Source organism: Talpa europaea, assembly GCF_964194135.1.
Source record: "Talpa europaea genome assembly, chromosome: 16".
NCBI classification, from domain to species: domain Eukaryota; kingdom Metazoa; phylum Chordata; class Mammalia; order Eulipotyphla; family Talpidae; genus Talpa; species Talpa europaea.
Genome location: NC_140084.1, coordinates 17,724,234 through 17,750,047, shown reverse-complemented (window position 1 = coordinate 17,750,047; position 25,814 = coordinate 17,724,234). Strand labels below are relative to the sequence as shown.

The 25,814-nt window shown below is 47.3% G+C and overlaps 1 protein-coding gene across 1 annotated transcript in view; it reads right to left on the bottom strand.

Moving 5' to 3' along the window:
• Positions 1-6,354: 6,354 nt before the first annotated feature.
• The window catches only part of BCO1 (beta-carotene oxygenase 1), a gene marked incomplete at both ends in the record, with an annotated part of 36,043 nt that continues 16,583 nt past the window's right edge, over positions 6,355-25,814 (bottom strand). Inside the window, 7 exons of the mRNA XM_084256838.1 lie at positions 6,355-6,572; positions 8,446-8,557; positions 9,602-9,696; positions 12,422-12,527; positions 18,531-18,788; positions 21,749-21,966; positions 24,301-24,448. Coding sequence (XP_084112964.1) covers positions 6,355-6,572; positions 8,446-8,557; positions 9,602-9,696; positions 12,422-12,527; positions 18,531-18,788; positions 21,749-21,966; positions 24,301-24,448 — 1,155 coding nt within the window. The remainder of the gene's footprint in view (positions 6,573-8,445; positions 8,558-9,601; positions 9,697-12,421; positions 12,528-18,530; positions 18,789-21,748; positions 21,967-24,300; positions 24,449-25,814) is intronic.

Sequence of the window (25,814 nt, the reverse complement as noted above, 5' to 3'; positions counted from 1 at the left end):
GTCCCTGAGGGCAGCTGATATATTAGTTTCACTCACCATTATATGCAAACGTAATCTTATATGTTATTGCTGAATGAATGAGTGAGGGAAATGAATGAATGCATGCCTGAAAAGACCAAGTATTTTTTAAAATTTTATATATATTTTATATTCTTCTTCTTCTTTTTTTTTTTTTTTTTATAGAGGCATGCTTTTTTTTTTTATTTATTTGTTTGCTGGTTTGTTTGTTTGTTTTGTTTATACATGCACTGGGTACAGTCAGAAGCGCGGGAGGGTGAGAGAATTCACCAGAGCCAGAGCGGGGAGCAGAGCAGGCAGAAGGACCGAGGTACACTGCTGAGGGGAGCAGCGGGCAGCAGGAGAGGTCTGCGCGCCATGTGGGACCCTCCTCTGGTGGCCGGGGAGCAGCCGGGGATCGAACCGGCGCCGCAGAGGCCGCGCGCAGTTTCGCAACCCAGCGCTCAACCGCTGCGCCACCGGGGAGGCCCTTATTCTTCTTTTTTGTACAGTGTATGCTGTCTCCTCTCAGGTATAATCCCCATGGAATTCCCACCACCAATTCATCCGTGTACCATCACCATAGTTCCTTTGCTCTTCCCTCCCCTAGAACTAGTATTTTTCTTTTTTTTATTTAAATATTTTATTTTATATAATTCTTACATCTTTTTTCATCTTTGCACAATGTATGCATTTTCATTTTGGTTATATTCCCCATACAATTGCACCCCCCCTTATTTTGACTCTAGTCCTTCCTTTCCCCGTCCCTCCTTCACCCCCCCCGCCCCTCCTTTACCGCATAGTGTGTCTCTGGTTTATAGTTGCTTGCTGATTTTGATTTTTACTTTGTATTGATTAGTCTTTTTTCCTATGTATTTTATGGTTTCAGGTCTTATGTCTCTTATTTAGGTTTTCTAAATTCCTGCTATGAGTGAGACCATCTGGTATTTTTCTTTTTCTTTCTGACTTATTTCGCTGAGCATGATCCCTTCTAGCTCCATTCATGTTGCTGCAAACTGCATGAGTCTCTCTTTTTTGATTGCTGAGTAATATTCCATTGTGTATGTACCACATCTTCTTGATCCAGTCATCTATTTTTGGGGCATTTGGGCTGTTTCCATAGCTTAGCTATTGTAAATAGTGCTTCTATAAACATAGGGGTGCAGGTGCCCTTTCAAATTACTGTTTCTGTGACATTTGGGCAAATACCTAGGAGTGGAATTGCTGGATCATATGGAAGCTCTATATTTGATAGGTCAAGAAATCTCCACACAGCTCTCCATAGTGGTTGGACCAGTATGCACTCCCACCAGCAGTGCAGGAGAGTTCCTTTTTCTCCACACCCTCGCCAACATTTGTTGTTGCTAGTTTTTTAAATATGTGCCATTCTCACTGGTGTGAGATGGTATATCATTGTTGTTTTGATTTGCATTTCCCTGATTACAAGTGATGCTGAACATTTTATCATATGCCTGTGGGCCATTTGCATTTCTTCTTCAGAGAAGTTTCTTTTTAGCTCTTCTGCCCATTTTTTGACTGGATTATTTTCTTTGTTTTTGTTGAGTCTCATCAGTTCTTTGCAGATTTTTGTGATCAGTCCTTTATCATTAGTGGTGTGCAAAAATGTTCTCCCAGTTGGTGGGGTTTCTCTTTGTTTTGGTTACTGTCTCTTTTGCTATGCAGAAGCTCTTTAATTTGATGTAGTCCCAGCTGTTTATCTTTGCCTTCACTATGACTGCTTTGGGTGATGTGTCTATAAAGATGTCTTTGAGGTGCATGTCATGTAGTGTTTCGCCTATATTTTCTTCTATGTATTTTATGGTTTCAGGTCTTATGTCTAGTAGAACTAGTATTTCTATGAGTTGAAAGGATGTGGAAGATGAGGAGGAATAGGGGAAAAAGAAGGAGAGAGGGCTTGGACTAAAGTTACATCATCACTTAACCATCTTTTTCTGTTTCCTAGAAATATGGATTTCTCACATTTGTAGTCACTTTGACAATGCAAGGGTCTCAGATTCTGGAATGCTTTCTCACTTTCCTCTGAGTCAAACCAAAACCACTGGCCTTTCAAGGAACACACTTTCTACTCTTTGGCCCAGAAATCTTTGGGAATCTAACCAAAGAAAATAACAATAACGGGCCTCCCCGGTGGCGCAGCGGTTGAGCGCTGGGTTGCGAAGCTGTTCGCGGCCTCTGCGGCGCCGGTTCGATCCCCGGCTGCTCCCCGGCCACCGGAGGAGGGTCCCGCATGGCGCGCAGACCTCTCCTGCCGCCCGCTGCTCCCCTCAGCAGTGTACTTCGGTCCTTCTGCCTGCTCTGCTCCCCGCTCTGGCTCTGGTGAATTCTCTCACCCTCCCGCGCTTCTGACTGTACCCAGTGCTTGTATAAACAAAACAAACAAACAAATAAATAAATAAATAAAACATGCCTCTATTAAAAAAAAAAAAAGAAAATAACAATAACAACCACCTGAAGAGAGAGCAGAATGAGGGGGAAGATGTGAGTTCTAGAAATGGAGGCATAAAGTTGCTGATCTGGCATTACTGACAATAACCAAAAACTGTAAATAATGTAAATTTCCAAGTGAAGGGCTGTGTACACACCATTCCATTTCCTAAAGAGGAAATACTCTGTACCCCCCGCTTAGATTTTAATGATCTGGGCAGTGTCTTGTATCACATGTTAAGTGAGAAAAAGCAGGTTTTAAACAGGTGGGCAGGTTACAAACTGACCACCATACCGTACACAGACCTATAAACTGTACACAGAAAAACCTGTAAACTATACACAGAAAAAAAACAAACTTTCAACTAGAAAGAGACACACCAGAATGACTTCAGGGGTTTCTTTGGGCGGCGGGCCTGCGGGTATGCTCATTTCTTTTTTTAATGTGTCCAGGTGTTCTATAGTAAACACATATGACTTTCATAGACAAAGAAAAAAAAATCCCCAAAATTGCTCAGTCTTTCCGCTGCACTTTCTTGAGGAATTCATACTATGCCCACATCTGCCTCCAAATCCTCATCCCCAGCTGCAAACCCCAGCCTGCGAGCACCTCTGGCCACACGAGGGTTTCCTAAAGGTTCATTCAAGCTTTGGGGAAGCCCTTCCTGATCACCTGGAGGAAAGAGGGTAGTTTGTCTCCACCCAGCCCAAACACAATGCTCCCACGTCTGTTTGCTCGCCTGGTCCAAGAAAACCTTTGGCTTCTTTCCTGGTGCCTGACCTCAAGAGACTACTTCCTGATGCAGCCCAGCAGCTGGGGCAGCCTGTGTGCATCTGCACCTGGTGGCGAGTCTGAACTCCGGAGTGTTGGATAGAGAGGAAGGAGGTGACTTCTGCCAGCATGTCCTGATTTGCCATGGGAAAACTTCTCTTGGCCATTTAAAAACCACCCAAACAGTCTTTAAACAACATAAGAAGTAAGTGATCAAAGGTCTTTGTATTAACCTGGGCCAGCAGCCTTCTTAATGGAGTCAGCCTGACGCTTGGTCACTCTGGCTAGAAGGAAACGAGTATGAACCCATATTTGGGATGTAGCTTAACCCACTTAGGTTTTCATAAATTGAATTGTCCAATTATACATCCAGCTTATTTTTGAAATGGTAGAAAATTAGAGAAAGTGTGGAAAGGAGGAGTTGGTGGTCGGCAAACTTTTGAGGGCTGAGACTTCTCAGAGCACCCTGGGAATAAATAGATCTGGGGTATTTTTCCTTCAGGGACCCCTGGTCACATATCACACCCATGTGAAGGCTCAGAGGACAAGATGGATGGACATTCCTTGCAGAAAGCCACATGCCTCTTAGCCAGGGAAGCTTTTTGACTCAGTTACTCTGGCCTGTGTTTGAAATACAATGGAATGAAGGATGAAGATAAATCGGATATCCTGGCATTGGCCTTTGATGTTTTTAAAACTGAGGGGAAAAAGGTTTGGTGTGCCAGACTTCCTCATCAGCCTGGTATTTCACCTGTCATCTTAAACAAGGTAAACAAACCAGCGACATATTTTTCTTCCCTGCAAGACTGCACCCTCTTTCATGATTAGGTCTGGGTACTATTTGGCAATTGGAATTGAGTAGAATGGAGGTGGGGAAACGTTTCATTCCACCCTCTTCTCAAATATTTAAAGTAGAATAACGAGTAGGTGAGTGACGGTCATGTTTGTCAACTCTTTTCCATTCTGACTGCCCGAATCAATGTGACCTCAATCACGTTTTTCTTAGGCCACAACAGCTGACATTTCCTCCCCATCCACCTTATCAAGACCAGAGGAAAGAGAGACCGAGGAGGAGCAGATGGTCTTCATCCTGCCAACTCCAGGGCTTGGGGTTTGTTTAATGGAATGTATCAGCTGAGGGTAAAATGGAAATTCAGGTTTTGAGGGTGGCAGGGTAGGGCAACCTCAGTGGGGAATTTTATGTGCTGTCATCAGATACTGTCTAAACATTTTTCCTCAGTCTTCCCAGGAGATCTTCAGTAAAATATCCATTTCTTGTTGGCCCATGATGGAGTTCAATCTTCATTGTTTGTTCATTCATCCAACAAATATTTAGTGGGAGCCTGCCTTGTGCCAGATCGTATTCTAGGTGCTGAAGATAAAGTGGTGAATAAAACATATCCTACATAGGATGCCCTGGCTGAATCTCTAAGGAATTTTTGCTGTGTGGAAAAAAAAAATCCCAAAAGGTTAATACCATGTGATTTCATTTATGTTAAATCTTTGAAATGACAAAATTTTAGAACTGGTGGTTGCTGGGACTTGGGGATGTGGAAGGGAAGAAAAAAGGGGTGGTGATAATAAAAGTTCCAGCAGGGTTCCTTCCACCAAGGGACTATTTATTGTCTTGACTGTGGTGGTTATGGGAACTTACATGTGTGATCAACTTACATGTGTGATTGTACACATGCATACACACGCATAAAACTGGAGAATTCTGGAAAAGATCTGTGGACCGAATCCATGTTAATATTCTGTTTGTGATGATGCACCATCATTTTGTAAAATGTACCATTGGGGAAAAATGGATAATGTCTACATGGCATCTCTGTGTATCATTTCTTAGAACTGCATGAGACTCTACAATTAGTCTATTAAAAACTTCAATTGGAAAAAAAAAGCCAACCAACTCCCTGATCTGAGAGGCTCACATTTTAGTAGAAGCTAAGACTGGGCTAAGAGGGCAAAATCAAACTCTTCCAACAAAGGTCCCCACCTCTGGAGTAGCCCATGCATGGTCACTAAAGATTCCGTCCTGTCCTCAAGACATGTCACTGAGTTTCCATTGCGGACTGAAGGAAATCCAGACTCAGGGGAGGAGGCAGATACAGAATTACCCCAGCACCCCTGATCCCATCATACAAGTACTGGAAGTTATCGACCTGCCCCAGGCACACCCTGGACCATACAGCTGAGACACAGATGTCCATTGGGGCTCTGTTTGGCTTACTCCCAGCTTCCTCCTTCCCCACCACCAAGATGCTTGCATCTCTGCCCCAAATGCCTGGTCTGGTCAAGACACCCAGTTTGGAGAGCCTCCATGTGCTCTGGTGTGGCTCATAGCCCAGGTTCTCAGCATCAGGCAAAAACTCCTCAGGCCAGCCCTGGCCCTGGTATACAATCCTGAATCCTAGCCCTGGACCGTGGCCAGCCAAGTCAGTGTCCAGCCTCTCCGCCCCTCCTATAAGGGGATGCCCCATAAGATCTGTCCTCCCTTGGCTGTCCAATGAGACACCTAGCTCCACCACTTGATTTTATTGCCTTAGAAGAACTTCAGAGGAAAGAAGCCATGTAAAACAGAATAAGGTCTGAATAGACTTTCAAGTTTTTATTATTTTATATTATGCCATACCTTTCACAGATTGACCACAAAGCAACATGCCTTCCTGGCCACACGATTTACCAAAACGGCATGGTTGAGAAAGCCAGAACTGCTGGACATACAAGTTAGGTGACTGGAAAAAAGAGAGTGAGGCCAGGAAGAGAAGGGCAGGGAGAAAAAGCGATGAGAAATACTCAGCTATTTCTCTAATAAGTCCATGATTTTTGTTCTAAGAAGAGTTTACGTGATACAGTGCAGTTTTTTGAATCATGGTTACAGTCTTTCTGATAAAGCAAGCTTTCCTAGAGTGCTAGAGCTGATGAATAAACAACCGATGAACTTTCAAAGAAGGTTTTGATGATCAGTACAAGAAGATGATCAGTATAACTTCTCCGTAGAAGTTCAATCTCCACAGTTTTGTCTCAAAGCCACCACGGACAGAGTAAGTGCAAAGTGAAACGGAAGCTCTTGTTCCAAGGCCTTGGGCTGGTGGGGGCCTGCTAGTAGTGCTGTTCTTCCAGACCCAGCCTCTACCTTGTCAGGACATTGAGGCCGCGTAGTCAAGTGAAGCTTCCATGGGAGGACACTCCAACTCTGCTTCCCAATCTGGGGCCGGGATGAATAACCCATGGAGGTCCATGTACATTTCTACATCAAAGGATGCGCGAGCCAATTCTGTAAAACTTTTGGCATCCAGAATAAGCAGAAAAGGATGCTTTTGGGGAGTGGTAGAGAGAACCACTGATAAGATAATTCCTTTGGAGAAATAAGAAAAGACACTTTGTAAAAGTGGAGGGATACATTTCTCAGTCTTCTCCCTGTCCTCTTTGAACTAAAGTAGTTCATCAAAACAGAAGGGCAGTGAATTGGACACTCTGTGTGAGCAGAACAGAAAGGCCAGAGAGCTGACCCAGTTCCAGCCCAGGCGGAGTCTCTCTGAACCTCAGCCTCTTCATCAGGAGCATGGAGATAACCCCCCAACCCTCACAGGATAGCAGAGAGATTCTCTTGCATGGCGAATTATGAAAGAACTTTGTAAATTATTCATGCATTGAGGAATGGCTATTTTTCTACCATTTAGAAACTCCAGTTCAAGAGAATCAGCTTCCAGTCTGCACTGAACCTCATCATTGACCCTCAGCTAAGCTTGCATCAGTAATAGTCGAATAATAGTCTGGCACAAGCCACATAATACTGACACCCTCAGCTTTCCTCTGTAAAACAGAAGCCTCCTAAGCACTGACTCTCAGGGGACAGAAGCACATTCATGAATGCGAACTTCCAGCAAACATTCATGATTCCTCCCCCAAACCTCCCCGGTCTGAGTGGTTGCACACAACTGAGTTAGATCAGTTGGGATTCAAATCCCACCTCTGGAGGCTCTGGGCATGTGAACTTGAACAAGCTCCTTCCATCTCTGGGCCTCTCCTTTGGTGACGTGGACACAGTGCTGCTTCCTGCTCACAAAAGAATGTGGGCTTCCTGTCCACAAGGGAAGCTATGGCCCAGCCCGGCGGGAGGCTGAGCTCAGTGGGAGGTGATACCCACAGTGACACATGACAGTGACTGGTCCCCTGCCTGGTGAGCCATGCTGTGCAGAATCAATAGGAAGTTGTGGCCCAGGTAGAAAACCACTCCCGTCTCACCTGAGGCAAGCAGCTGGCAGGCTCCTGGGGTAGCCCGCCCTTCCCTGCAGGTGTGGGTAGCCCCACCCCTGTTTCTAGTTATGCTCCTTGGCATTCCCAGGGGTGTAGGTAGGGCATTTCTGGGGCAAAGGCAGAATGAAGAAGGGAAAGGACCATTTGGTCCACAGATTTCAGGTGCTCCACAAAAATGGTTCACAGTAGGGTGCATGAAGGGTTCTGACTCAGTCATTGCAATGGATTTTAGAACCAAGATTCTATGCTCTGGGAGGGTATGGGGCTGTTCAGTGGGAAGGAAGTAGGCTATTGTATAGTAAAAAGTGTATCATCTTGCCCAAAGGGAGGCCCAACCTTTGCCCTGGAGGTAACCTCTGAGCCCATGGAATGACCTGCCTGACAGGTGTCTTTATTTCCCCTGGGTCACATCATATTTCCCCAGAAAGTGATTTAGGTGGGGACTTTGGGCCACAAGGTATCAGCTTGACCTTCAGAGGGGCTGAAGACTAAAGGTCAACCCCATAGACAGCCAACCATGTCTACATGACCTGACACTGAAAAGCCTCTGACACCAAGGCTTGGGGGAGCTGGCCTGGTTGGTGATACTCCATGGATACCGCTGGGAGAAGTCAGGGGTGTCCATAACTCCCTGGGGACACCTGGAAGTCCAGGCCTGGGACTCTCCTGGGTGCCACCCCCTGTGCCTCTTCTCTTTTAACCTGCCTCCTTAGGCTGTGATAAGCCGTGAGCCAGAGTACAGCAGCTCTTGGTGTGCCAACTGCACATCCTTCAGTCCAATCCGAGGCTGGTCTTGGGGACTCCCTAACCCCACAGCTTTGGGCTTAGACACACCTGGGCTCCAAAGCATGACTCCAGCAGCTATGTAGTCAGGGTTGGGAGGGGGGTCAGGTAACCTCAAACTCTGTCTCCATTTGAGGGTTGGTCACAAGCAGAGTACAGTGGGTGGGCTCTTCTTTGCAGAGTCTTACCATCATCCTCAGCCTCCGCGTCTGGCTTGGCTACGAATACAGGTTCCCCTGGCCAGCAGTGTTCCTCTCCCCATTCCACGTACGACTTTGTAAGAAGGTCATATTTGAGTATCTGTACATTCAAAGAGCAGAGACACAGGAATGAGTCACCCGGAGAGTGGGCTTCTTCCCTGTGGAGAGGAAACCACCGAGGGCCGGGAGGTTGGGGTGGGTGGGGGGCTCCAGTTCCTCAAATGTGGGCTCCAGGTGTCGATTGTGCTAGACAGTATAATAAGAGAAACAAAAGCAGCTCTCTTCCTCCCCAACTTTAAGCAGAGGTCCTCCTGCTACCACTAAGCTGACATACACACTGAATTCCTTTAAAATAAAATTCCTGAATCTATCTGGTATTGGGTATTACATTGCAGTATTTCTATATGTCTCAAAGCAAACATTTAAAGAATAAACACAATTTCTTCATTGTTTTAAAAGTGCGTCTCTCTCTCTCTTTTTCCTTTCTCTCTCTCTCTCTCTCTCTCTCTCTCTCTCTCTCTCTCTCTCTGGCAGGCTGGCTTCCCTGTAGGGTACAGGATTAGTGGGGAGTGACTTGGGGTGTGTACCTGGTTGTGTGGGAACCTGCATTTTATTGTCTTCTACATTTCTGCACTGTTTGCATTAAAAAAAAGATTTTCCATTTTATTATTAAGAAGTGAAGACATTAAGGTAAAGTAATGTCTATACAGCACTTAGCAGTCTCTGGGTTACATTAAGTGTTCAAAAAAATAGTAATTTAAAAAGCAAAATTAATCCTCCAAGTTTCTGCGATGACCTGTCTGCTTGAGAGGGTGAGTTCCTTGGGGCAGGGGTTGGGATCCTCCTATCCAATTCCTGATCCTCACAGTGGAGCACATAATCGGTGCTCAAGAAACATCTAGTGAATAAAGAAATCAATGGATAAACTCCAGCCACGACCTCCATCCTGAGCTTCACCCCCTTTTCTCTTGGATGGTTCATTATTGCTGCAAACGTATTTTGACATATTCTGTCCCCAAAGGGCTTCCCTCAGACCTCTCTATTCTGATCCAGGGCACACAGTCTGCAAAACTGAAAATTCAGCTTTGCAGACAGACACGATGGCTGTAGGGAAAGCCAGCCCAAGATCACACAGGGGTCGTACCTTGGTTGGGATGGGATTCCACTTAACTTCAGTAGCAAAGACATATCTGTATGGCTTCCCGTTGTAAGCATAATTGATCTGAGGCATCTCTAAGCCTAGGGTGAAAGACAAAGCTGATAAAGACCCCATTAGCAAGAGGTGGGGACATCTGCCTTCTGGGCCAGGTAGGGTACCCCTTTTCTAAAATAGCTCCCAGGCTAGAATCCCTGAATTTGATCCAGACCCTGTACTGGGTCAAACGTGGTCCTAGCTGAGAAGGGGGTAAACTCGAATAATTACCCCCACTCTATTAGAAGGTTCAGGAGCAAAGTTAGATAGACTTGAGTTAAGTGTATAAACATCTTTAATTAACCAAGATAGAAATCAAAGAGAACTGCATGATTAAAATCAGAGTCCACTGCAATTTCTTAAAGCTCTAAAAAAAAAAAAAAAAGGCCTCATGGGCAGGTATTGTGTGTGGGTGTAAAAGAAATTTCTGAATGCGTGGAAAGGAGTGTCAATGGGGAATAATTTAATTAAATATTCCTGGTGAGTTCATATAATGACATTATTTAACAATAATGTTTCAAAAAAATTTTAGTAACATGGGAAAGTGTTCATAACATAAGATTATGTATAAAAGGAATCATCTCTACTATGTTACAAACGAAGAGACAAAGTTTAGACTGAGATTATCACCTCCTCACAATTTATATTTCGTTGGCTATGTTTTTCGTTCTGTAAAATTCTCATTATAAAAGTGTTAAAATTTTGCCCATATAAACACCTATATATCTATAAATGCTTGTCGTGTCAAATTAAATTTCTAAGTCTAAATAAGAAGTAAAAGCTCCCTCTTATGAAATAACCCAGGTAATTGGAGCCAATGGTCAGTGAAAATGGAATATTCAAGGAAAGAGTAAGCTGGGATGGAGTCAAATGTAGGCCTCTTGAAAAGGCCTTCAGAACAGGAATGTTTATTAGGTCCTGGGGGGCTGAGAATGGACCATGAAGTTGGGAAAATGTGTGCTCCCCCTGACCAGTAATCCTGAAACTTCCAAGAGACAGATGAACCTGATCACCAGGAGGAGTGACAAACCATCTACTTAAATCAGAAAAAGATGCCGCCATTGGCCCCAGAGTAGAACTGAGTCTTCCACCCAACTGTAGGGCCCCCTCCCCCCACCCAGTCAATGGCCAGCCAGAGGCACTTGGTTATGTAAAAGATGATTCACCCCTGCAAATTCTGCATGTTTATTAAGATCCACGCTCTTGAAGGATCTCTAGGATGTGGGAAAATACTCAGCCTACATTCATGAAGTGGAAGAAGCCATCCCAGAACATTCTAGATGGTCTGGTACACATTTCATAAAAGCATAAATGCAGAGGTTAAGGGCTTTCAAGTCAGATCCTGGCTTTGCTGCCTGCCAGTGGGCAAGTTAAAGGATTATTCTCTGCTCTGAAACAAGAACATGTGTCTCTTTGAGAGGTTCTAATAATGGCTACCTCTTGCCAGGCCCTGACAATGGGTCAGGCCCCAAGTCATTCCCTGTATGTGGGTGAACCCACAGAATGTTAACAAAATAGGATGAGACCGTCAGGATGAAATGAAAGGAGAGGATGTGTGAAGCCCCCAGGAGAGGGCTTGACAGATGCCCAAAGTGCACTGCAGGACAGGAGACTGGGAGGTAGGTACAAAATGGGTGGTCACGGGTGGATGGCTTATGAGGATTTTGTCTACTGTCATATTTTTCAGTATTGCCTAAGGTGGCAACAACAAGCAAGAATTCTCTTCCCAGAAACAAAAAGACCATAATGTTGGAAGCCTGCATCTGCCCACTCCATGTGGCAGGTGCGTGGAGATGGAAGGGAAGCTGATGCCTTCAGACCAGGGATGAGGACTGGTCTTGTTGTTTCAGATATGCTGAGAGGCCCGGGTGCCACCCAGAACCCGTTCCAGGTTCGCATGGGGTGTGGTTGACAGAAGTGGTGTTTGGTGGGCAAATACCCATTGGTCCTAGGAGATGTCCCAGGACCATGCCCTTGCAGACGCTGGCACCTGGCAGGCGTGGGGCAGCCGATGCGGGAGAAGGGTCTCAGTTTGGACCACATCCTGCTGCTCTCTAGCTGAGTGCCCCTGGACCAATCTTTTGCTCCCCACGTAAATGTTGAGCACACACCTCTCTCAGCTAGACTTTTGTCCTATGCTGGTGACAGGCAGAACACAGAAACAAGGCCCCTGCCTCAGGGGGCCTGTTGTTTTCAATTAGGGCAGTGGTAACCCCCCCTCCTCACTTTGAACTGAGAGCCCCTCATGGGGCTCTGGGTACATTTTGGGTGGTTCCAATTCAGGGTGGAGGTGCTTCTGGCACCTAGTGGGGTCAAGGTCAAGGAAATGTTCAACACCCCATCATGCCTAGCTCCTGACTCCAAAAATGACCAGGCTCCATGTCTTGTGGCCCCAGGTTCAGAAGCTTAAGTTGCTATGGCCTCTGTTCCAGGCCATAGTAGGATCCAGTAACACCTACACTGCAGGGTGTTGTGAAGGAACTAGGGCAAGAAACCAAAGGGGCTGTGCCTGTTCCATACACCGCAGCTTTCAAAAGAGGGCTCTCCATGAAAGTCCACCCCAGAGTCTTCCTGTGAGGGTGTCTCAAGAGACAGAAGACAACTGTCCCTGAATGCTTTCCACGGGGGGGCATCCCAAGAGCCTACTCCATCTCTCATCCTTCATCCCCCTGCAGGTTCTCTGCGTGGGAGGAGGAATCATGTAAAGAGCAGGGGTCATTCTGAAATTCTGCCCATCCCTAAAAGCACAGAGAGAGGACACCTTCATTTTACCTTCACGGAGCACCTCCGGCTGGCAGTAGACCTGGTCACCTTCTTCCTTCAGGGCTTTCGCTGTTGTAGAAGCCAGTTTTATTAAACTGGAGCCCTTTTCTGCATCCTGGAAGAATTAGTTCCCCAAAACATGAAAATGTGTTATCCAGCCCCCATCTTTGCTGTGCTGTTCATGCTGGGAAAATGCTTTAGCTTGTTCTGGCCTCACGTTAACCACAGGAAGCAGCTACTCTATTTTTGGTGTTTTTATTCTCAGTTCAAAGTGAGGATCAGCTATTTGAACTGGCTCCCCAAGGTAGCAAAGCTGGGAGGTGGTCAGACAGGAGCCCCAAAACGCTGACTCCTTGTTGGAGCTGCCTCATCCCTCACAGGTGAAAGTAATGTAGTAAGAAGTCCTCACTTTTTAAATACCGGATGATTCATGTAGAAAACGCTATTTAGAAATAGTTCATAATGACACGGGGAGTGCTCATGTGAGCATCCTGAGTGGAAAAAACAGCAGAGCAAATTGCATATGCCATCTGAGCTCAACCACATTCAAAAAAATGTATACACTAAAGAGAGTCCGGGAGGAATAGACCAGATATTAATAGTAACACGGGGAGCGGTTTCTGGGGATTTTCATTTCTTTTTCTATGCTTATTTATATATTTTCAGTATTTTCTGAAAAGGAATCACTGTTAAAAAAAAAGCCCACATGCCACCACAATTACTTGGGAGAAAACTATCTTTCATGGGCAGTCGTTGGTGCCAAGTTACAAGCAGACCTCACTCTTTCGGTGCCTTCACCATTACCAGCATCCGTGACCCAGGACGGGGCTTGAGCACAACTGATTAAATATTTAATGAGCATCTGCTATTCCTTGTTTCCCCACATTCCAGCTCTGGGACCTTGGACAAGTTACTTAGCATCTTGTTTCTGCCTCTGTGGAGGGAGGTACAGTATATGCATCGCTGAGTAACTGCACAGATTAAATAAAATCATCTGACGAGAGGCTCACAAGAGGATGGGGTTAACAGTTGGTGCCAGATGATGTTTGCTGCTGCTGGGTTTTTATAATGAACCTATTCAATGAAACAAAACCTATTAAGAAACAGGTTTTTGTTGGGAACGTGGTGAGGGGGGGCAAATTTACTGCAGGAATACTTTGCCATGTGTTAAGTTCAAACCCTCAAATTACAGAAGAGAAAACAGGACCAGAGAAGGAAAGTGGCTTTTCCAAGGTGATTCTGGAAGAAGCAGAGCATGGGCCCAGACCTTCACAATGCCATGTTTCTGCTCAGAAACTGGAGCACTGCGGGCAGAGGGAAAAGCAGGTGCAAAGGCCTTGATGCTGGTCGGTCCCACCTTGCCAGTCCCTAAGCAAACATCCTCTAATAACTCAATCTGCAGTGTCTCCAAGGCACTTGTCCCATGCTGTCATATCTCCTTCAGGGTGCTGCTTCCTTCTTTTATGCTTGTCTCCCCTCTGAATGCCAAGACCAGATTTTGTTCAGTGCATGGCACATAGTCAGTCCTCGGGATGAATGGGTGACTCAATAAGTTCTTCCTTCAACTGCCAAGGGGCAAAACATGTGCTTTGCAGGGTGGTGATTAAGCATTCACCGAGATGAAGTGCAAGAAGCGGTCGCCCAGTGCCCGGCACATCGTCGACGTTGATAAACACAAGTCTGAACGCCTCCACCTTCCTTCCCCAGACACCACCTCGGTGGGAGGCCCTGCCTAGTACCTGGCTAGGCACGTGACAGCAACCAGCCTCTTGTACATGTCCCGGGCTTGATTCTCAGGGAGCCAATCTGCAGAGCAGGCCTGTAACTCTAGCCTGAAACTGGTCAGACTGGTCGAGGGATAAACTGTGAATTTTTCCACACACAGCAGTAACCAACATGACTCGGTTGCTTGCGGCAGCCAACATGCTTGGTTTCAGGAAGAAACTGCATTCCAGCCAGAATTTTACAAATCCTGCAGCTTGCTTGAAATCCCTAAACCCGAGGGACTCCCATAAGCAGCAGCAGCATTTCAGTAAAGCCCCCAAACACTGGCTTTGGGTGTGAGATCTGATTCCTGGCTTTTCTCTATGAACCTGATCAGACCCCTGGGCCTCATGGAGGCTGCTTCATTGTTTATTAAATAAAGGGATGATTTATAGTTTTGGGATGGGTGGTGAGTACAAGGTGAGGATAGGCGAGGTTACTTTGACCTGTGTCTGAGGATTATAGTGAGGATTAAATTAAATCTTGGTTATGAAAACACCGGGTCCAGGGCCAGGCACGTTGTCGTTAGCTTGGAGCAGGACAGACATTCCTTCCAGACCCAACTCAAATCCCATGGATAATTCTGCAATGTCAGCAAAGGCCTTTCTCCCTCCTCCATGGGGATGATAAATAATTCAGAGGGGTGTCCTACCAATTAGGTGAGAAATGTGCAAAGCATTCAACAGTCCCTGAAACTCACAGGACCCAGGACAGGATGTCTACTAACCCTATATCCAAATATTTCAAGCAAACTGTTTGCTCTCCCTACCTTGAAACGTAATGCTTCAGAATGCTGAGGAACTGCAGTGGCCAATGTGGTCAACCGCTAGTTATTTAATGTTAAATTGAAGTAAAATCAAACTCAATTCCCCCTCTACATAGACCACAGTTCAACAACACACGTGGCTGGTGGCAACTGTATGGCACCGAGAATGTTTCATTTTGGCAAATTCTATCCACAGTGCTGGTCTGGAAGGACTAGTGTTTGCTTAGAATTGGTGGGGGGGTTCCTGGCATTCTGAGTTGGAAGAAGATGGCGGAGGAGAGACAGTCTCCAGACCTGGGCTCCTATTCCCTGTCCCTGTCCCTTCTCCCACAGCATGGATGCCCGGCCAACATCACCAAATCAACGGCTAGCCCTTTAGCCCTGGTCCCCTCGTGGGCTGAGGTGGACACACCAGTGGCACCACCTATCTTTAGGAGGGCAGAGGCAGGCCCTGGAAGCAGCTTTTTGGGCTGGGGATTTAAGGCCCGCAAGTGTCTAGCTCATGACTGAGGGGGAGGACTCCTTCTAAATGGGCATGACCCCTTGACCCTGTGATTCCCTCCTCCAGCCCTCCTCCCCCACCCATATATAAGGGATATTGCTGGGGAAAGGCCAGATCGGGGCTCTTCAAAGTGCCAAGATCCAGAGCTCAGGGCACTCTGGTCGGGGACTAAGAGCAGAAAAGGCCTGTTACATGGCGCCTAGCACAGAGTGTGCACTCAGCAAACGGCAGCTTCTCCAATTACTGGCTCTTCAGTTTTGCATCTAGAGACACGCAGCAAACTTACTTACTGAGTGAGGAGTTGAAAGCACCCTTCTGGGGCCCGGGTGATGGCTGCCATGGAAGTCAGGTGCTCGAGGGCCCCCCCTAGAGGCAGGGCCCGGCAGGACAGCCCTGGGACTGCTATACACACCCACACCCCTGTGGGGGGGGGCCTGCCTTAGAGTCCCCACATACCTTCCATAAACAGGTACAGGCTGCCAACAGGCCCTCCCTTCCTTTGACCCCAATTGGCCCAAACGCAAGATAATCTAGGGCAGTTGGGAGGATTCAGACTTTAAATTTACTCTACTCTGGCCCATTCTGTGTGGAAAGGACTTTCCACTTGGGAAACTTTCCAAACGCTACAGGAACACTTCGTGTCCTATTAGAGGCCCTGTTTCATGGTTTTCTTTCATTCATTTAAAATGAAAACCAAAGCCTGGCATAGGTGCTGGGGACAAACTGCCTACAAGACAGAGTCCTGGCCTCCCTGAGCTTCAACAGGAAGAGGGCAATGAATGGGGTCCTTATACTTGAGTTAATGTTGAGCCATGAGCTGTGGGTGCCACGAGGCTCTACAAAGGGCAGTAGAGGGGCTGGGGCCTGAAACTTAAGCAGTTTGCCAGACTCTGAGGCTCCTCCCTGGCTGACCTAGGAATCCCCTGGGGGCTCTGAGACCACACCCTTCTCAGGCCCCCATTCCTGGAGGTTCTGCCTCCATTGGCCTGGGCTGAGCACAGGCATGTTCTTGGAGATCCCAGGAGATTCCTGCCTTTTTGCAGAGGCTGAAATGGGAGCCTCTGCATCTGGCCATAGAGGCCACATCCACCTGCTCAACCTTCCAATTTCAATATGCAGGTGGCGTGACTTGAAAGTGAAGCGAGAAGACATTTTTAAGGGACAATAAAATGCAATTAAAAAGCGTGGCCAGAGCTACCTTTCCCAGGGCTGGCTCTTTACTGTTTCAAAGCAGCAGATGGCTCATTTTTAAAATGTATGCGCTCAACTTCTTAGCTTGGTTCCTAGGAAGGAAATCACTTCTCGAGCCTGATAAAAGGTTATAAAATCCCCTGGTGTGTGGGTAGTGGGAGGGAGTGTTTCTTCTCGGTGCATCATCTCCAGCTGAGGTTGGCGTGAGGTGGGGTGCGGCCTCATGATTTCCACCTGTTTGCTTTGAGACACCTCCCCAGCTCCCTGGAATCTGGAGCTGCCATCCAAGTCACCACTCTGTGGTACTTCCCAGTGTGAGGGTGTAGGGGTCAGGGACCCAAGTGATGATTGTTGGGGGACACAGCCATTCATTTAAAAGCCCTGAATCACACAGGTAGAAAGTTAAGCCCTTTCTTCCAATCTTTCTGGCTGGGGTCAAGAAGAGCATCTCTGTAGGTTCTACCATGCCTTTGACACCCAACACTTTACAAGTTTCTTTTTGACAGAGCTCAGGTCTTGGCAAGCAACAGTGTCTGCTAGGGCGTAAGACCTCTGCTTTATTTCCACTGTTTTATGCCCATGCTTGTCTGCAGCTGACACTGCTGGCTTTCTATCGGGTAGTAATATGTATCCTTTCAAAGCAGTTATGTAAAGAGCCAGTTGATTTAAGCAAAATGATGACCTTGTAAATGTTATAGAGAGGAGAGCAGGAAATATGGTAAAAATCAGGACAGAGGTACACAATGCCTGCAGATGGGGAAATGCTGGAAGAGGGGGAGCCCTCCCCAAGTCTGGAGTCAGACAAACCTGGGTTTAAACAGTGCCCTGCTCTCTGGCTGGAGCTGGGCTGAATCCTTGCATGAAGTAGCCCAGCAGGGATGGTGGAAGAAGTCCCCTAAGCCCCCCACCCCCCAGGCTCCTATAGGAGCTTCCTCTAGCCTATGGAGCCTGAAGACGGTCAGTGGGTCCTGTCTGGGGCTCTTTTTAGGAGTCAGCCCGCCTGGGAGAACAACAAAGTTACACATCTTACCAGCTACAGGTATGGATCAAGAGAAAGGCTGGTGCAGGTGCCAGTGCTACCTCTGCTACACTGGGCAGTGTGACCTTGGGCACTGTCCTTAACCTCTGTGAGCCTAGCAAGTTTCTTCATCTGTGAAATGACGCTAATATGAGGACCTTTCCCATAGGTTGTTTTGGTCATTAAGTGAGGTAAGGAAAATAAAATGCTTAGCAAAGTGCCGGGAAGATACAGGGCCTTTAGCAAATATGAGCCATCAAAATGTAATTGCACTGAATTCAGTTTCATTTAAATTAATTAAGGCATGAAGTCAGTGAGTCCTGGAGCCAGAAGCTTCTGTAGCCTCTGAAACCAAGCCCAGAACCTGGGCAGCATCTCCTTAATTGAGGATAACATCTGGCCTAGTATTTTTTTTTTTTTAAGATTTATTTATTTATTTGTTTGTTTGTTTGTTTGTTTGTTTATTTATTTATTTATCCAAGCACTGGGTGCAGTCAAAAGCACCAGAGGGTGAGAGAATTCACCAGAGCCAGAGTGGGGAGCAGAACAGGCAGACTGATGAAATACACTGCTGAGGGGAGCAGCGGGCGCGGCAGGAGCCATGCCATGTGGGACCCTCGCCGGTGGCCGGGGATCAAACTTGCGCTGCAGAGGCTTCAGGCAGCTTCGCAGCACAGCAGTCAACCGCTGCGCCACCAGGGGAGGCCTTAGTGGTCGTTTTTAATGCAAGAATGGGGCTACTCAACAGTAAGTCACTGGGTAAGCAAATGGTGACGCACCCCTGCCATGTCAGATACATGTTTAAAAGGAAGATTTAATGTCAGGGAAAGCTGTTGAGATATACAAATAGATGAAAAAACACCAAATAGTGTGTTACCTTGTCCACATGCAGGGGCACAGCGAACCTCTTGAGAACAGGGATGGAGGTGGGCTTGGTGTTGTCCTTGAAGTTCTGGGTCAGGTTGTCTAAGTAGAAGAAATCGTAAAGGCTGCTGTCCTCATAGGCCACGACGTCAAACACAACGCAGCCGTCCTCTTCGTAGGCATTCACATGATGGAAGACCACCATGGGGCCCGTGTAAAACTGGGTCATAACAGGCTTCCTGGTCCTCTGGTCAATGATGTGAATGTAAGTCTGAAAGAAGATAAACACCCAGCAGTCAGCTGTCCCTCTGATGACCCGGCACGGTGGCATGGGGCATGGGGTGAGACCCAACAGGGCCACACACCACCTAGCTGGTGACCCTGGAGCTGCCCAGAGGGCCAGCCTGGCAGAAGCATTCAGAAATGGAAACTGGTGATTGTATTGTGATCAGCTCTTTCTGAGAGAGAGGAGGGAAGCGTCACCGTGGGGCCTCTGTATTACCAGGAGGACAGTATTTGGGGGAGGCCCCTGAGGGTGCACTGTCCCTTCTCCTTCACTTGACTGTGATGTAGCGACATGGCAACTCCCTAGCAATGGCCAAGTGGGGGAGAACCTTGCAGGTGCCAGAGCTCTAGGTCTTGCCGGGCTTCATCCATAGCCAGGTTCCCTAGAACCCTGAAGGGCCCCCTGTCCTTCTGAATCCCCTCTCCCAAACTCCGCCTTGCATTGTAATGCCTTTACTGGTTCATCCTGATTGGCTGCCACAGCTTCCACCTGCCCTGGAGGACTGCTGTGTGAATGACGGGTTCTAGTGAAGGAGCCCACATGGGGCTCGGGGCTCCACACACACCCTGGGTGTCTCAGGGGATATTGCTCTGGGTAGTGACTAGCCCTGCCTGCAATTGCAGTTGCCAAATCCAAAAGAGAGTATATATGTGAGTGTATGTGTATGCATGTGCACGTGTATGTGTGTGTCTCTGTGTATGTACATATGAGAGCCTTGTATTTGTGTGTATACCTGTGTTTCTGTGCATGTGTGTGCATGTATATGTGCATGTGTGTTAGAGTATTTGCCTGTCAATGAGTCTGAGTATGCATGTATGTGTATACATGTGTGAGAGTATATATATGCATGTATGTGTGTATTTGTGTCTATGTGTCTGTGTGTGAGTGTGCCTGTGTGTCAGTATATATGTATGCATGTGTGTGTAATTGTGTCTATGTGTATGTGTATGCATGCAGGTGTGAGTGCATGTGTATGTGTGTGTGTCTAAGTGTGAGAATATATGTATGTGTGTGTAATTGTGTCTTTGTATAAGTATGCATGCAGAAATGAGTACATGTGTGAGTATGTGTGTGTCTTTGTGTATGTATGCATGCATGTGTGTGTGTGATTGTGTCTGTGTGTATATGCATGGATGCAGATGTGAGTACGTGTGTGAGTATATATGTGTGTGTGTTTCTTTCTTTGGGCAACTCTGGCTCAACCATCCTCCTTTTGTAAGACTGTCTGTTAGACATTCCAGGCTGTTCTTTTGCTGTCTCCTACTGGCATATTTGGCTCTACCTCTCCAGCCCCAGAAGCAAGAGGAAGGCTTTGATAGAATCATGGGAGTGAGGGGGTCAGGCATGGAGAGGTGAATACAGGGTCATTATTTTGTGCCTTTTCTTTCCCGTTTCCCAATGCCCAGATCAGCTGCAAGGACTTCTCTGAAAGTTCCCCTCCAAAGCTATCCCCAGGGCCATCTGCCCTGCCCTCGGGGGCGCTCAGCCACTTGTGAAAATGACTGTGGAGCAAGTCCAACTTCAGCTGGCTGCCCTGCTAGCCCCCTGCACCACTCACCCACCCGCACACATACAGAGAGGGCCCCCCTTCCTTTCTCAGGATCTGGGGAGACAAAATAAAAACAATCCCCTGCTATCATGGAGTTTCTATCCCAGTGGCGGGGGGAAGCCAATACCAATAATCCAGCATAAACCCTGCCAGGGACATGAGTACACTGAGGAAATGGAGCAGATGGTGCTCTTATAAGCATCTCAGTCAAGGAAGGCCTCAGGCATCAGGGACCTGGAGACCTGGACATACTGGGGGAAGAAGCCACCTGGGGAGAAACAGTCCTGATGGAGTGACAGAAAATGCAAGGGTCCCGGGACAGGAACGTGTTTGGCTCGTTTGAGATACAGGAGATGCAGGAGGGTGAGAGGGCGGGTGGCCAGTGCTGGGGACAAGGGCGTGTAGGGATACACAGGCTGGTGAGTGAAGCCTTCGGATTATATTCGGAGGAAGATGGAAGCAATTAGAAGATTTTGAGGAGAGGAGGGACCTCGTATAGGTCTTTGTTTCTTCAAACACCTCACTCTCCTCCTTGAGGAGAGGGGATAGGTCTTAGAGTGAGTAGCTGAGACGGACACATAAAGATATGAGTGAGGCATAGAAAGAGGAGGAAGGCAATGAATGGATGTTTTCCTCTGAAGAGGGGAGTGGGTGGGGGGTAGAAGAGGGTGTGATACACTGCTCTCTGTGCTTGGGTATTATTTATATACTTAAGCATTTAATCCACTGAGAAATCCCTTGATACTTTTCACAAGCAACAACAGGGAAAAAGCACACATTTACATATATCCACATACATCTACAGACACCTGTGCATATATGCATATATGCACATAGACATACAATGACTCAGGCCTATGTACACACACACACACACGCATGCTCAGACAGATACTTAGACACTTGGTGTATCTGAATTGATGATGCTTCTGTTGTACCATTGAACAGAACTTTCTGTCACTGTGATGTCTAAATCATCCATGGTCCCTGCTCTCTGACCCCTGACATTACACACTGGCTTCAGGGATGTGGAAAGGGTCTTGTCAGTGGCTGGTGGAGCCTGCCAGGAGCCCAGATATTGGTCAGCCCTGAGGAGCGGGCCCTTTGGGACTCCCTTGGCTCCTGAGAGTGGCCTGGCCTAAAGTCATACTCCCTTCTGGAGACAGTCCTCTCTACTGTCACTGAATTGAGAGTATAAATTCTTATCACACTTGCCCTGATTTGGGACTACTGGGAAGGTTCTTCAGAACTCTCTGGAAAAGCCAGGTGAAGTCTCTGGAGAGACTGCATGGTAGCTCCCTCCCTTGCTCCTGCATGCTGACTTCCACCTCAGAGTCTGCTTTTGGGGACACCTTGCTCTGGGGGCGTGCCTTGTGTGTGCCCAGCAAGGCCTTACCTTGTCATCCTTGTGGAAGTTCAGGCAGGATGCCCAGCTCACTCCCCGGACATATGCCGTCGCCATCTTGAGAATATCCATTTTGAAAGGCTGCTCAAGAAAAATGATGTAGTTTTCCGTCATTCCAAAGCTGTGGTAATAGCTCGGGGAGAGGAGGGAGCGAGAGTTGATGGAGCAGAGCACCTCTGCGTGCTTCCAGCAGTTCTTCTTTTTGCCTTCTAGAGAAAAGTAAGGAGGAGGGCCTGGTCAGGCTGCCCAGACTTCACACCCCCTCCTGCCCCCAGGCCTCTCAAACCCACCCAGTAGCCAAGAACCCCCTTGGAGTAAGGGTGACAAGTGAGTGGGTGAGGGGGTGCTGCCTGACTACAGAGGCCTGGGGCCCTTCCCACTCGGGCCCCACTCCCCCTGGTCCTATAATCAGAAGATTCTGAACCAGAGTCCAGTGTCTGGGCCAGGGGTCTTCAGGGCAGCTTGGGGGTCGACTCCAGCCTCCACTCCCTTTTGTGCACTGCTTCAGCCTCTGCACACCGGCCAGAGCAGTTTGTTTTCCAGCCACAACAGCGCTGAGGTATATTTGCCCCAGAGGCTACATGTCTGCAAAGCCTCAGATATTTATTCTCACGTCCCTTAAGGAGGGGTCAGCCCTGCTCTGAAACAATGCTTCTCAAACTTTAATGTGCATAAGGGCCCTGGGGGTCCTGGTAAAATGAGATGTTTGACTCTGTATGCAGGGCTGGGGCTATATGCTGCATTCCCATCCAGCTCTAGGCATGTGGGTTTCTGTTTTAATGCACCCCAGAGTTTGGCATGCCATTTCTGGCGTGTCCATGAGGTTCTCCTGGCACTGCCATTGAGAGCATTGGGAATGAAACTGAGGACCTGCCATGGGGGTGGATGGTTGGGGGGGTACTTTTAATATGTTGTCACAGTTGAGGGAGGTTGTGTGAATCCCATTTAAAATATGGGAAACATGTTTGGTAGAACGATCCCTCTTGTTATGGCCAAATTTGCAGAGTTCAGGCCAGGAGACAGAGCCCCTTAGCTTGACTACCTCCTCTGTTACTTGGGATTATCATACAGAGAACAGGGAGAAAGAGTGGAGCATTGTCAGCACCTCACCCTGTGTGTTTGGGCCCAAACACCCAAGGAACTCAGCACACATTGGGTTTTCTTAAGCCTCTGCTGGGTGAGTCACCGCCGGCCAGAAGGCCTCCCCGCCCAGACGTGGGGCAGGTTGGTAATGAGTTATCGGTGGAGCGTCCCCGCCTTTCTTGTGGCCACCTGGGCACACCGTAAACAGCAGTGGTGGGTGGGATGCTGTGGAGCTGTGGGGAAGTTCTTTTCTTCACAAAACAAGTAGAGCACAAAGCAAACAGAAATGAAAGCAGCCTGACTAGGCGGCAGGGCACCTCCATGAATCCCAGGGAGGCCCCCAGCATGGAGCAGGAGCTCAGAGGAGGTGCTGGTGGCTCCTGTGAGCTGCAGGACGATGGAAAGGTGACCTCATTCCCCTGAGGGCCCCAGAGGGCCTCACAGTTCAGCTTTGCAATAGATGCCTAGAACTCAAGTGGCTAGACCACCCCAGGTCTGCTGTGCTGGCAGTCTCAGCTGGACCCTGTACCCCTTTATTGGCTTAGTTAATGGAAGTCCATTTAACTATAATACTTGTTGGACCTTCTGCCCTTGGAGACTCACATCTGCTGACAGAGCCTGGTAATTTGCTCAGGAGGTTCTACAGGTCTGGGGGGAAGGGGGAATCAGGAGGATCACAAGATAGAAACCAGTTTTCCAAAACTAGAAGGTCAGGCCGAGCACCCTTGTACTTGTGCATGGTCTCCAGGCCTTGGAGGCCTGGTCTCTGGGGTGTGGTTCCCAGAAGGGTCCTGGAAAATAAGGGCTAGGAGCTCCACCCTCCTCCCCCTCAGGAACATGCAATCACAATCGGCCTGGATCCCAGCCCTACATGGAGAAGGTCCAGAAAGCCCAGAGAACAGGGTGCGGATCTGGAGTGGATCCCAGCAACCTGGCTTAAGGGGCTGGGATGAAAGTGGAGGAAACAACCCTAACATATGAAGATTTGTTACATGACTACAATAATGCATGGAGGGAAGGATGGATGGATGAATGGAGGGAGGGAGGGAGGGAGAAAGGGAACAAGAGAGGGAAGGATGAGTGGGCAATTGGATGGATAAGTGGATGGGTAAATGGGGGGTGGATGGGTGGATGGATGGATGAATGGATGGATGGATGGATGGATAAATTAATGAACTGGAGCCTAAGAAAAGACTGAAATAAGATAAATGGTGGATGGATGATGAATGGATGGATGGATAAATTAATGCACTGATGAACTGGAACTTAAAGAAAAGGCTAGAATAGTAACAGGATTCATTTCTTCCAGTAACGTGTCTTTTCAAAGGGGAAAAGTGAGGTCATGGTCACCTGACCCACCTATGAGGGAAGTTGACAGATAGAGTCTTATGTCGTCAACAAAAATCAGAGCTCCTCCGAAGGTGGTCTCAGCGCTTTGTTATCGCTCCCAAATGACCTACCTGGCACTGTGGCAGGGACCTTAAATATCACATATTTTGTCTTCCCCTTGTTCATGATGGATGTGCCTATGTTGATAACACTTCCAGCCTCATCATAATGAGGATGCGCTGTGGCCACGTTCACACCCACGTATTTACGATAATCAATCTGCAAAATACAACAACCGCTTGACTTTAAAAAAGGGAGAAGGTGAAATACTATGAAAAGATTGATTTTAGGTTCAGCGAGATGATATATATTTTTGCATAGCTCCTGATCTGAAAATAAGGCAGACTTCACCTTGAACGAGGATATTTACTCTTGTAACCTGATTATTCCCTCACAGAGACCTTCAATATGTAAGCAGCTGGTGGGAGTGGGGGGCAGGGGGTGAGTGGCCTGCATGTGCTTTCTGTGACAGGTGCTCCCACCCTGCTGCCTGGCCCTGCCAGGTGTCTGCTCCCATGGAGACAGTACATGGCACCACATGGAGATCTGAGCAATGACCTGGGCAGAAGCAACCTTAGAGCGAATCTTGCCCACTGTTCTGTGTCTTTCTGTTTAAGTCACTTAAATTCTCCTCCTTTGCATTTGACAGAGGCATAAATCTCCAGACCTCTCTGACAGTTACTCTGGGAATGGAGAAGTAACCAGAACTTTCGGTTAAAGCAAACTTGACTAACAAGCTCCATAATGACCCAGCTCCCAACAGGCCTATATTATAGAACAATGGGGCACAACCATCTGTCCTTCCTCCCTAAACAGTACAACCTCCAGCTGAAAATCGGGCAATGCTCTCTGCTGTCCTAGTGCTCCCTTCCTGTAGTTTTGTAAAAGCATACATCAGTAGGATCTGTGCCGCCTAGCTTAAGAAAAGCTGGTCATAATTTCACAGCTAAGAAAAGCACTCCTTTTAATGGATCATTATAAAGTACTGTGAAGACACTGAGGCTTGAACACCCAGCTGGAGAAGACTGTAAGTGGGTCTATTGATTTTCACAAAAATGTTGACTTGATTCTGCCCAGGAAAGGTATCTGCTTGGGCACACATTTTTGTATCCTTGCTCTCTGCCTAATGCTACCCTCTTCAGGTTAATATGAGGTAGGACTTCTGGGAATCCTGATCATTCCAGCAAAGTCATTCATTCAAATTTCCATTGAGTGTCCACTCAATGGGCACTTTTATGGGGTGAACTATTCCTTCCAAAAGGGGAGAGTTGAAGTCCTCACTCCTGGTACCTGTATGAGGATCTTTGTAGGTATCTGTAGATCCATACAAGTTAAAATGAGGTCACACTGGACTATGGTGGGATTATGGTGGGCCTTAATCTAGTAATTTGTATCTGTAGAAGAAACTGAAACGATGCATTTACAAGTCAAGGAAAACCAAGAATGTCTGGCAACCACCAAAGCTGGAAGAGGCAAGGTCTGATCCTCCCCTAGAGCTGTCAGAAAGAACATAGCCTACCAAAAACCTGACTTCAGATTTCTAGTCTCCATAATTGTGAGAGCATAAATTTCTTATTTTGTTATG